Source organism: Acomys russatus, chromosome 27, assembly GCF_903995435.1.
Source record: "Acomys russatus chromosome 27, mAcoRus1.1, whole genome shotgun sequence".
Taxonomy (NCBI): domain Eukaryota; kingdom Metazoa; phylum Chordata; class Mammalia; order Rodentia; family Muridae; genus Acomys; species Acomys russatus.
Genome location: NC_067163.1, coordinates 44,768,845 through 44,781,141, shown reverse-complemented (window position 1 = coordinate 44,781,141; position 12,297 = coordinate 44,768,845). Strand labels below are relative to the sequence as shown.

Below are 12,297 nucleotides of genomic sequence, written 5' to 3'. Positions count from 1 at the left end.
TCTCCAGTGTGTATTCCTAGATTCTTTGTTTTGAAAAAAAAATCTTTAATTCAATTCCATTGGTCAACATCTTTGTTTTTAATGCCAATACCATGTTATTTTCATTATTATAATTCTGTAATACAACTTAAAATCTCAGATGGTGATACTTCCAGCAGTTCTGTTACTATTCAGGATTGGTTTAAGGATGGGATTTTGTTGCTGCTCTTATTTTAGTGCTGGTGTTGGTGGTCGTGGTGGTGGTGTGTGCGTGTCTGGTTTCCATATAAAATTAAGGTTGTTCTTTTTCTATTTCTGCAAAGAAATGTGTTGAAATGTTCAAGAGGACTGCATTGAATCTGGAGATTGCATTTGGTAGAATAGCCATTTTCACCATATTAATCATGCCCAACTATGACCATGGGAGATCGCTCCATCTACTGATGTTCTTCAATTTCTTCCCTCAATATCCTAAAATTTTTATTATAACAGTCTTTCACTTACTTTGTTAGAGCGATTCCGATATATTTTTGAGGTTATTTTGAATGGCACTGTTTCCCTAAACTCTTTCTCAGTATGCCTACTATTTGTATATAGGAAGGTATTGGGTCTTATGTGTTAATTTTATATCCTGCTACTTTGCTGAAAGTGTTTTACCAGATGTAGAAGTTTCCTGGTAGAGTTTTTAGGGCCTTTTATTTCTCATCACCTTCAATGAAGATACTTTGATCTCTTCCTTTCCAATTTGTATGCTTTGGTCTCCTTCAGTTGTCTTATTGCTCTAGCTAAAACGTCAAGGACTATATCTCATAGATGTTGAGAGTGGACAGCATTGTCCTGTTCCTGATTTTAGTGGGATTGCTTTGCATTTCTCTCCATTTAGGTAGATGTTGGCTATGGGCTTATGGTAAGCTTCCTTTATTATGTTGACGTATGTCCTTTATATCCCTAGTCTCTCTAGGGCTTTTATCCTGAAGGGGAAGTTGGATTTTGTCAAAGGTCTTTTCTGCATCTAAGAAGATGATCATGTGATGTTGTCTTTCTGTCTGTTTATATGATGGATTACATTTATTTAGTTGTGTATATTGAATGATGCCTGCGTCTCTGGAGTAAAGCCACCTTGATCACAGTGGATAATCTTTTTGATATGGTTTTAGATTCTTGGTTTACAAGTACTTTGTTGAGAATTTTTGCATCTATATTCATAAAGGATATTGGTCTACAATTTCCTTTTTCTGTCGTCAAGTGTGGTTTTGATGTTATGGCAACAGCAGCCTCATAAAAAGAATTAATAAATTCCCTTCTGCTTTAATTTTAAAGAATAACCTGAGGAGGGTTGTTATTAATTCTTCTTTGAGGATTCAACAGAATTTTCCAAAGGCTCTATCTGCAAAAGGAATTTTTGTTGTTGGGAGATTTTCAATCACTGACTTTATTTTATTAGGGACTATGATCTATTCAAACTTTATTTCATCTTGATTTAACTTTGGTATATATAAAAAATTTTTCTTAGATTTTTCAATTTCATGGAATAAAAGTTTTTAAAGCATGTTCGCCTCAAATGATGTACCCAATGTTTTAGATTACAAGGGCCCTGTGGTCCATATCATCAGTGCACATGATGCTAACCAGGACAATAGTTCCTTGCTATATACACACCTTCCAATCAGTCCAAGATCTTATGCTACAATACAACAAAATTTTGGGGAGGAAGGTGTTTTTGTTTGTTTGTTTTTGTTTATCTCTACTTTTGGTGCTTACAATTAGAACTGATCTTTTATTCTAATCAAAACAATCATTTGTGGCAAGTCCTTTTTGCAAGCTATTGTAACAGAAGGAATATATATACCTCTTCACAAAATTTATTTCTCATTGTTGTTGAGTAATTTATCCCTTTGCCTCTTTACTTTTGTTTTCTGAAAATTTTGATGATTTTTGTTTATCATAAAGACATAAAATAGCTAAACATTAAATATTTCTGTGTTTATTATAATTTGGAGGGGGTTGTCAGAACTGGACCTTAACATCAATTTAGAATATCAAGTTTTAAAGCTATCAACATTGTCCCCATTATGCTTTTTTAATCTTTCTTTTAAAGTTGTCTGAAGACTAATTAACATCAAAAGCACTTTCTACAGAAACGTCAAACAAAAGGAAATAATAAAGACACAGATGATTCTCACACAGTTCCCATGACTGTTCAGGGTAGACGGTTCCATCACAGAGCAAGAGGCTTTCAAGAATCACCAGTTTCCTTTCCTATGCCCTAATAAATTGGGCATACAGAGTCAGTCACGAGGGAAGGAATATCACAAATCAAGGTTTAGGATCACACCTCAAGGCTCACTGGAGTAAGAGAAGAAAGCAGTCTGTGTGAGACGATGCTGATGGGGTATCAGAAAGCAAAGAAAAGCAAATAAGATGTCTCGGGAGTAAATTCTTACACTCTCGGTGTCATTGCACGATCAGCCTAATTATCCACCAGCTTCTTAGAAAACAAGGAAGAGATCAGAGCAATGTTTGTGGCTCTGGTTCTGTATTATCCTCTATTAACCAGGGCCAACACAGTGTTCACCATCTAGGAAGCCAAGAAGTCTGAGGAGGGTGCGAAGCACGGACAAAGGCAGATGAATGCTCTACCTGGAGGTGGTGGAGCCCCATTAGGAGCACGATACACCTGTGGCTCCAGCAGACCTCAGACCTCATATCTAAATTAAGGTTCCAAAGCAATTCTGTAAGGTAAAGTGACTACTCGTCACTGAATCATTTACGTTGGGCTCTTGCTGAAGTTCCCAACCGTGAGGGTCGTCTTGTCTTCTCAGGCCAAATGACAAAGTAGATCAGGCCAAGGCACACACAGACCGTGCCCTTAAAATAAAGAATTTAAGCTGCAAAGAGGAATCCCCAGTGTCCATGGGTTGTCAGACCATAAAAACGGCCATGGAGCTGAAGGCATCAAACTAGCCCTTTCTAGGCAAATGCATTTGTCCTGCCTACCACTTAATTCCACAGGACTTGAAGCAATGTCAGACTGCATCTCGCCTCCACTTCCTTCTCAAAGACCTTGAGAACTACAGAGTCATAGTGGCCAGCATCTTCAATTTGCAATCCTGAACCCTTTCTAGCACTCAGAATCACAGCTCATTTTTCATAATACCCGGTATGTACTAATTCTAAGCAGTTTGCAACCACCCCATGCACTGCTGTTGCCATGCTGGGGTTTTGAACCTGAAACGGGGGGGGGGGGGCGGAATAACCAACCAGCCCAACCCCAAAGCCAACAAAAGCATGGCCTTCCAAGCCAACCATTGTAGCACATATTTTTAATCCCAGGCAGAGGCAAGTGGATCTCTTTGGGTTCAAGGCCACACTGTTCTACACCATGAGTTCCAGGACAGCCAAGGCTACAGAGTGAGACCCTAGTTTAATAACAAACAAACAGAAAAGCGGGCCTTCCTACACACAACCCACAATTGAGTTCTTCTAATCCTAAGGAACATGTTCATTTTTCTACCATTACATCTCCTAACTAGTTCACCCCATGAATCACCTGTAGAAATAATTGGTTCTCCGAGAAAGCTTTCTGCTTCCTAGTGCAATAAATTCTTAAATTTTGGTTGAAGTAGATATCCCAGTATCAGAAAATTCTTTTTTAACATCTCTCTGTAACTGGGAGTGGGAAGAGTAGCACCTTATGTGTCCTTGTTCTTCCCAAGATGCCTGTATTTCAAAAATGCTTTAAGCAATTGGATACCTAAGGGGACTTGCAATCTCTCCAGTTTCAACTCCTCTGGCTGTATGTGAAAATAAAATAAAACAAGTATATATCATCATGAGGTAACAGGAGGGAAATTGCAATAATTGTGAGAGGAATCTCTGCCAGCTCTGATAATTAATTACCATATTGTCAGCTGCACCCCATGCCCAATGCGGAATGTGCACTAAGCCACGGGCTGATTCCATCGTGCGGTTATAAAAGCTCTCACTGTTAATAACCCACCAGCCAGTACTGCCTGCAGACACCTGGTTTTCAGTTTCTGGTGCAAGTAAAATGATCCTTTGGGCGTAGAAACCAATAACTAAGTTGTTTTTGTTGTTTTTGTCTCCGCTGTACAGAACCTGAAGCGTGTGGCTGAGACCTGGATGGATGAATTTGCCGAATACATTTACCAGCGGCGGCCGGAGTACAGGCACCTCTCCACCGGGGACATCTCTGCCCAGAAGGAGTTGCGAAAACGACTCAAGTGCAAAGACTTCAAATGGTTCATGGCTGCGGTGGCCTGGGACGTGCCTAAGTACTACCCTCCGGTAGAGCCCCTGCCTGCGGCGTGGGGGGAGGTGAGGAGACCTGCCCTACCTGTGAGAGCCTGCCCATCTCCCACAGCCTCTGAGGTGGGGAGGGGCCACTAGACCTTTCCCTCCTCCTCATAGCTTGAGAAGTGAGAGAGATTGCCAGACCCTTTTTTCCTCTTCAGCCCAGCAGGTTAATTTAAAACATCTCCGATAAACGAGTGCCTAACTTCTTTTTAAAAAGTTCTAGGGGGGGAAAAAAAAAAAAGAAAGAAAGAAAGAAAAGAAAGTTCTAGAAGTAGGGATTCAACGCACAGAGTCGATATCCCGCCTAAGAATTAGTGAACACTGTTGATGCTTCAAATGGATATATTCAATGGATGGATATATATATCCTCAAAAATATTTTAACTTGAGATGGGTAGAATTGCCACGGAATGAAAACAGCATCTTGTGATCAGATATGAGAAAGTCACCTTTCACCAGCCTTATTGCTGTTTATAAAGACAAAGCAATGGAGGGAGAGGCTAATTTCCTAACCTGGGTGCACCGTGCATCACTAGCAAGAAAGGCAAGGCATGTGGGATCCACACTGGTTCCTTAAATGAATACTAACCTTCCTACTTTTCAGCTCTCTGAACTGATTTTGCTTATGATCTCAAGTGAAAAGATCAGGATAGCCTCAGGCTCCAGATTTAAAACATCCATCTTTGGGAACAAAATTGATTATTCCACCGCTCTGCTCATTCCATACTATTACTGTAGCTTTTTCCCCCTCCAGAATAGAGTGCTATACGAAATCCAAGGCTGAGTCCAATAGGATGGATTTAGCCTATAATTTAACCTGCCTTTCAAGAGGATATGGAGGGCAAACGCTGGCTGGGCTGTGTGTTCACTCCACCCCAGAGCTGACTGCCAGGAGTGTGTAGGAGCCTCTTTACCATTGTCCTTGGTTTTCTGATATGGTCTCATTACCTAGTTAGTGTCTACGGTCACCTTTAATCCAAGTGAACTGATGAGCGGCTGGCGGTGGGACGTTGACAATGTCCTTACATGTGTGCAAACATCTTTACAATAACTTCTTTGAAATAGAAGTGTAAGCACAAGGATTTGCACAAAAATATATACATTAAAAAAACTGATAGATTCAGCCCTAATGCCCTTGAAGAGTTATGTATTGTACTTGTGTGCACATGTGTATGCACTTGGAGGTCAGAGAACAATGCTAGTGCTGTTCCTTGGAGACATCTACCTTGTTGTTTTGTTTTGGAGATGGGATCTGTCAGTAGGATATGAGGCTCACCTCCTATTAGATCAGAGAGTCCCAGGGAACCTCCCATCTCCACCTCCCCATTGCTGGGAGTGTACGCCCTCCATCCCTAGGTTTGACACAAGTGTTGGAGGTGGAAGCCAGGTCCTCAAGCATCTTGTGCCTGGGCCGTCTCCCCCTCCATGCTGGTGTGCTCTGCAGTGCACTCAAGTGGATAAAGCAGCAGCAGATTCGCTACAAAGACTGGGCTGGGAAGAGGATGGAATCTGGGTCTAAAGTGAACATGCGAAGAGTGATGTAGGAGAGGCTGGGGGTCCAGAAATGGTACCCTGCTGGAGCACTAGTCTACAACACACAAAGCCGTGGCTCTGTCCTCAGTGTTGCATAAACGATGTAGGATGTCTTATGCCTATCATCTCATCACTTGGGAGGAGGAAACAAGAGAAACTGAAGTTCATTGTCATCTACACTTACATCTGAGTCTCTGTCTCAGAAATAAGATGAAGAGGTTGTCTTCTGACTGTAATTTGTATATTAGCCGATTTCTTAAAGGGCTGAAAAAATGGCAGTGTACAGAACACATTATAAGAGATCTTCGAGTTTTCACACTTGCATGTTTTTTCCCCTGGGGGCTTTTTGGGTTTTGTTTGGGTTATTTTGGGAGCTTGTCTTGTGTGTAACTTAGGCTGATCTCCAACTCATGATCCACATGCCTGGCCTGCAGGTGTGCATTACTGTGTCGGGGTTGGGAGTTATTTTTAAATAAGCTTCTTATTTTAGAAATATTCTGTTTATATATACATTGTGATTGTAAAATAGAAAGTTCAGATATATCTTGTACCCAGCATTTGGTACTTACCACATTTACTGGTAGATTATCAAGTTAATTGATTCTTATTAGGACGGTCACACTTAATGATTTATATAGAGTTAGCCAGGTTTTTACCAAACTCTCTTTTCCTTTCCAGAACACAATCCAGTACCTGAGAGAGCTTTGTAACATCCTATGAACTTTAAAGTGACTGTTAGAACAGACTTAACTCCTAAGCAAGGCAGCGGGTCAGCCACTGTTTATTAAAACAATGAAAAGGGGAGTCTGGACACTGGGTATTCTAGAGGAGGAAAGCACAGACCACCAACAATGTAAAGACAACACCTGTTGTGGGCGGCCTGGGCCAAGAGCTGGGAAAGTCATGGACTCACTCAGCTGTGCTCAGATTCAGTTGCCGCCTGCTCCTCTACAACATCCTGATTCTGGGTAAACAGTTATTAGGTAAAAACAATGGTTTTGGTTGTTGGGACTCAGCTTGTGAATGATGTGTCACAGACCATGGACAGCTCTTAGCTGTCTCCTAGCTCCTTTCCCTGGGTCTCCCTTTCTGCCCTGAAGGCTATTTTCAACACAGACCACTTAAGATATGAAATACGGCCATGCCCCAATTCAAAACGTCTCAATGGTCCCTCTCTCTCTCTCTCTCTCTCTCTCTCTCTCTCTCTCTCTCTCTCTCTCTCCTCCTCCTCCTCTCTCTCTCTCTCTCTCTCTCTCCCTCTGTGTGTGTGTGTGTGTGTGTGTGTGTTTTGTAAAAATTAAAGACTCTAAATGACTTAACCCCTCTTACATAACCTCCTATTCAGCTCTTACTAGCCCTTGTGGACTCTCTTCTAGAGACCTTGGCCTCACCATTTTTCAAGCATGCCAAACACAGTGGCACTTCGAGGCCTTTGCACTGCCGTTTCCACCACTTAGACTCTTCCTGCCTTTGAAATTCTGTGACTTTTTCCCACCACCTTCTTTGGGACCAACCCAAAAGGACTAGCAGCTCAGTGAAAGTTTCCCTGGTCAGCCTAATTCCAATGTGTAGTCGCCTGCATACACAACACATAGAAACGCTCTTTCTCTCATTCCTTTTCAGCATCCATCACTGTATCAAACTATATCAATTTTTGTCATGTTTTTTATTTATCTCCACCACTAGAGAACAAGCCTTGTGACAACAGGGACTCTGTTGGTTTACTGTATTACAAACTACTCTTTGGCAGTAAGAAATGATGCTTGACAAACAGTGGGAACTCAATGACCCTTTGTTGAAGGGGTGAAAGATGAATGAATGGCGGGCCAGTCAATGCTGTGCCCATGAGCCTCCATGTCTAAGCTTGCCCAGAGCACGCTTGACACTCATTCTATCTCTTACTCAGGGGAGGGGTCTCCATACCACTCCTTCATTGGCCCAACAAAGCCCCGCTCTTTGGAATAACAAATTGCAAGTCACTGATACTGATGGGCTGTCAGATCTTATGTTGCAAAAAAAAATTGTATCCTAAGAAAATGGAGAGAGTCTCATGATTTCCAGACTCTTCCTAAGAGCCTCTCACTTAAAAATCAGAAGATACAAAAGTCACAACTGCTAGAGACTGTTACCCTGCTGGTAGCCATCCTATCCTCTGCTTCACAATGGCAACAGTTGGATCTGGGAAGGCGATGGGGCCCAGAGAGACTAAAGAGGAGTTTGAGCCATGTGATAGGTCAGTCACCCCTTAGTGCTGTTCAAGCAGAAGCAACAATGTTTTTCCAGGATGCTGTGCGGTATAGAATGAGAATAGATTTAAAGCGAAAAACCATTCTTAACTCACTGAAATATGGAGTGTCTCCTTTGTGTCAAGATGTGAAATTAAAGAAAACGAACTTCCTGTCATTTTCTCCTTTTCCCTTCCCCTCCTTAGAATTCACGAATTTGCTGAAGCCACTTATGGCGCTCCGTTATAATCCAGAAAGAGAAGTTTCTCAGAATTCTAAAAAAAAAAAAAAACCATGTGTAAGAGGGAATAAAAGATGTAAAATAGGCAATAGGTATCATTTCCAAACATTGCTATAGATTATTTTTAAAAATGTCTGGTTACTGCCCTCAATGTGCCAATCGTGCCACATCTATTTGTCATCTTGCAACTGTGCAAAAAATTTTTTTAAATCTTTATTTTCAAAAATCCATCTCAATTTGAAACTACATCGGCTGCTTATTTAAATTCCTTCCTCAAGACAAATGTCACCCTGAACAGGAGACTGTTCATAAAGTTGGGCACTTTAAATATTTCCCACTCCTCTGAGCTGCTTTAGGCTGCTGCTCTTGACTCCTTCTAACCTGTTTGCTTCCTCTCCCTGCTAATATTTCCACAGTATTCAGGATCCTCCAAATGTCCCTGCATGAGCTTCCAGAGAAGGCTATTCAACATGGGGAGATGGATTAGCTAAAAGACCAAAGTGATGTTGCTTCTTTCAAACAAATTCTATAGTATACTGTTGGTATGGGATAAAAGGATAAAAGCCTGTGCTTTTCTGCACAAGGAACAACCCTCTAATATCCCTGAGTCATTTCTTGGCCTGGAAATGTAACCCAACTGATACAGTGCTTGCTTAGCATGTGGGAAGCCATGAGGTCAGTGCCTAGCACCATAGAACTGGGATGTGTTGGTGTATGCCTTTGTGTGTTAGAACGCCGAAAGCCATGTCAGGAAGGTCATAAGTTTAAGGTTGTCTTTGACTGCACAGGAAATTCAATCTGGCTTGAGATACATGAGATCCAGCCTTAGAAGAAGGAAAAAAGCTTTTGTCTAAAAGAAATGCCAGCTTTGAAAATTAAGATTTATTTCAAGTTTGAACAGTCACAAAATTAACTATGGGTGTACATTAAGCATAGAAAACAGAGGGAGAAAACAAATGTATTTTATTCTTACTTAAAATATTCATATTTGTATTTGGCATGTGTTTATACACTAAGTATATACATTTCTGGCTCGTGTGAAATTTAAAGTATAGTTATAACTTCATCATCTTAGAGTTCAACTTACCTTTATGAACATTTTGTTTTTACTTTAATTAATACAGATTTATGGAATGATACTGGAAATCAAATGTCTCTACAACAATCTTTCCTTAAAATAGAGTGAGACTTCTATTAATATGAGCAAGAGACATGCTTATTTCTTCTCCTCATAGAGGCCAGACAGAACAGTCAGGGCAGGCAATGCAAACACAGATGTCATCAAGGATAACACTGATGCCAAGGAATCCAGAAGGAGTTACGGAAGGTGGGTTTGTGTCATGGGAGTTCCAGACAATGAAAGACTCTTGCTGGTCCTGGTAGAGATTAGAAGTTGCTGTAAAAAAAAAAAAAAAAAAAAGAGAGAGAAGAGAGCTGTGAAATCAACATGTATAACCAGACACCCCATTTAAAAAAAAAAGATCAGGTGCTTTACATACCATTTTAAAAAGCAATCTATCCAAACATTAGCAATGAAACTAAAAACCTTCCCCCATGTCCAATCTCAAGATCACTCTAGAGACAGCCGGACTCTAGAAAAGCTCTATAGGAGTTTAAGTACTGCTGACCAGGCTTGGCTAACAAGAACCTCAAAAACATTGCAGGCGGCCTTTGTTGTTGTTATTGTTGTTGTTGTTGTTGTTGTATGCTTTTTGTTTTGTTGGTTTTGTTGCTTTTGTGGCAGATACACATTGTATCCCCTAATCCAAGCAACAAAAAGAATCTGCTGTGAGTTAGATCCAAAGTGAAGCACTGGAGCTCCAAAGAGACAAGCAAAAGCCATCAAAAAGGTAGGGTCTTAGACGGAACCCATGCAGACAGAGCCATAAACATATTCAAAAGAAACAGAAAGATCTTCCTAAGGCCAGAAGACACACAAAGGCAGGAAGTTTTGTGAGTAGCACTAAGCCTGTAGAGACAAAGAAGGACACAGGGACACAATTTGTGAAAAGATAATATTGTTTAACACTTCACACACACACACACACACTCACGCACGCACGCACGCACGCACACACATACACACAAAGAAACAAACATTCCACATGGAATATCCCCTATTAGTCCAATAAACTATCTCCTTTATATGTGGAAAACAAAAATAGATTGTGATTTTTAAAAAAAAACACCCCATACTGAGGTACAACAAGGAAAAAGATGAAAATGAGACAAATCCAGCTTACAATGGAAATATACATATGTAGCTGCATGAAAAAAACTGAAATAATGGGCAAATTTCAAAATGAGCTGGAAAATCTTTAAAACAAGGAAAGCTTGAAAAAAAAAAAAAAAGGATCAATCAAAATTAGAATAGCTCCAGGTGAGATGGCTGGAATATGAAACAAACCTTACTTAAAAAAGAAAAAAAAAGAGCTGAGAAACCTCAGGGAGTGGACTAGAAAACAACAAAATACATTTCAGAAATGAATCAAAAGATCCAAAAATTCACATTAATGAAAACGGAGGCTAGAAGGGAGAGGAAGGCAAACGAGGAAAATAAGCGGAAGGAAAGAATTCATCAAAAGATTTGCAAGAGCTCAGCCAGCTCAACCTAAAAAATCCTCAAAGACGAAAGTCCTTTCAAAAACAAAAGACAGAAAACATTGAAAACTATAACTCAAGAAAATGCTAAAATGAAAGATATGAATCAGCATGCTTGGGAAACTCAGGAGCCATCAGCAGAAAATGCTTCTGCATACAGTGATTGTATTTTTAAGATAACAAAAAAAAAAAAAAATGTACACATCAAAGTAAAAAAGAGTAAATGAGATTTTGAAGCAGGATTTTTTTTAACCAGAGGCAGTAGAACAGCATTGTAAAAATTCTAAAAAATAAAAATAAAAAATAAAAAAATAAAAAATTAACCTACCATCCAAAGATTTTATATCAAACTAAATTATCCTTCAAGCATCAAAGCTGTTGAAAACCAATTTATTAACATTCAACAGCTAAGGGCCGTGTTTTTAAAGACTTTTTACTTTTTTACTTATGTGCTCATGCATTATGTCACTTGTTCTCAGGTATCTGTGAAAGCCAGACACAGTATCAGATTCCCTGGCATTATAGGCTGTGAGTTGCCCTGCACAGGTGCTGGGAACCAAACCCAGGTCCTCTGGAGAAGTAGGAAGAACTCGTACCATCTGAACCATCTCTCCAGCCCAGATTGCTTTTACCAGAAAGCTCCTTTGAGGAACTTGCTAGAAGACAGACACCAGAAGCCATGAGCTATGAGCAGGAGGTTGGCAGACGGACAGTTTGACAGAAACTGACTAAAAGGAAACAAGATTATGTCAGTATCATGTGATCCGCCAAAGAGGAAATAATTCAAGAAACAAATGGAGAAAGGGAGCAGAAAGCAGAATAAGCTGATTATCCCACAATAGCCCTTAAGCAACAGAAAGTAAATATCATGTATGTTTGGACACTGGGAAGATGGAAGGAAAGTGGGGAGAAGTACAGCTCACTTTTGTATTGCTTAGAAAGGGGTACAGTTAGTCATTATCTAAGAGAAGGAACCCCAGATAGTATACAGTATTAACAGTATAAGTGTAAAGGTAATAGAGATACACAGGTCATGTTAAATACCAAAGGTTGGAAAGAAAAAACAAGCCACCTGATGGCAGTCGAAGTACTGGTCAATAGATAATAAAACAAGTATATTGGAGCTAAGAACAAACACATAAACAAATCTACTGGGGTGGGAATGTTCTAATTGATAAGCACTGTAAAGCAAAATTTAACTCCCTGTTATATGTGAGACACAATGAAATCAAAGTGACGGGGAAAGATTAAAATTTAAAGAAGAAACAGAAATATATCAGACAAGTTCAAATAATGAGCAGCAGCATTTGAGTATTTGATATGCAACAAGAATCGGGGTGGGGTGTAAAATGTTCTTTTTAATGCTAAAAAAAAAAAAGGCATAACAACTCTAAAGACCGT

General features: G+C 40.0%; 1 protein-coding gene across 1 annotated transcript in view; it reads left to right on the top strand.

Annotated features, from left to right (window-relative positions):
• Galntl6 (polypeptide N-acetylgalactosaminyltransferase like 6) overlaps positions 1–12,297 on the top strand; it is a 750,388-nt gene that overhangs the window by 687,513 nt on the left and 50,578 nt on the right. The window contains 1 exon segment of the mRNA XM_051169799.1: positions 4,096–4,317. Within this exon segment, the coding sequence (XP_051025756.1) occupies positions 4,096–4,317 (222 nt within the window).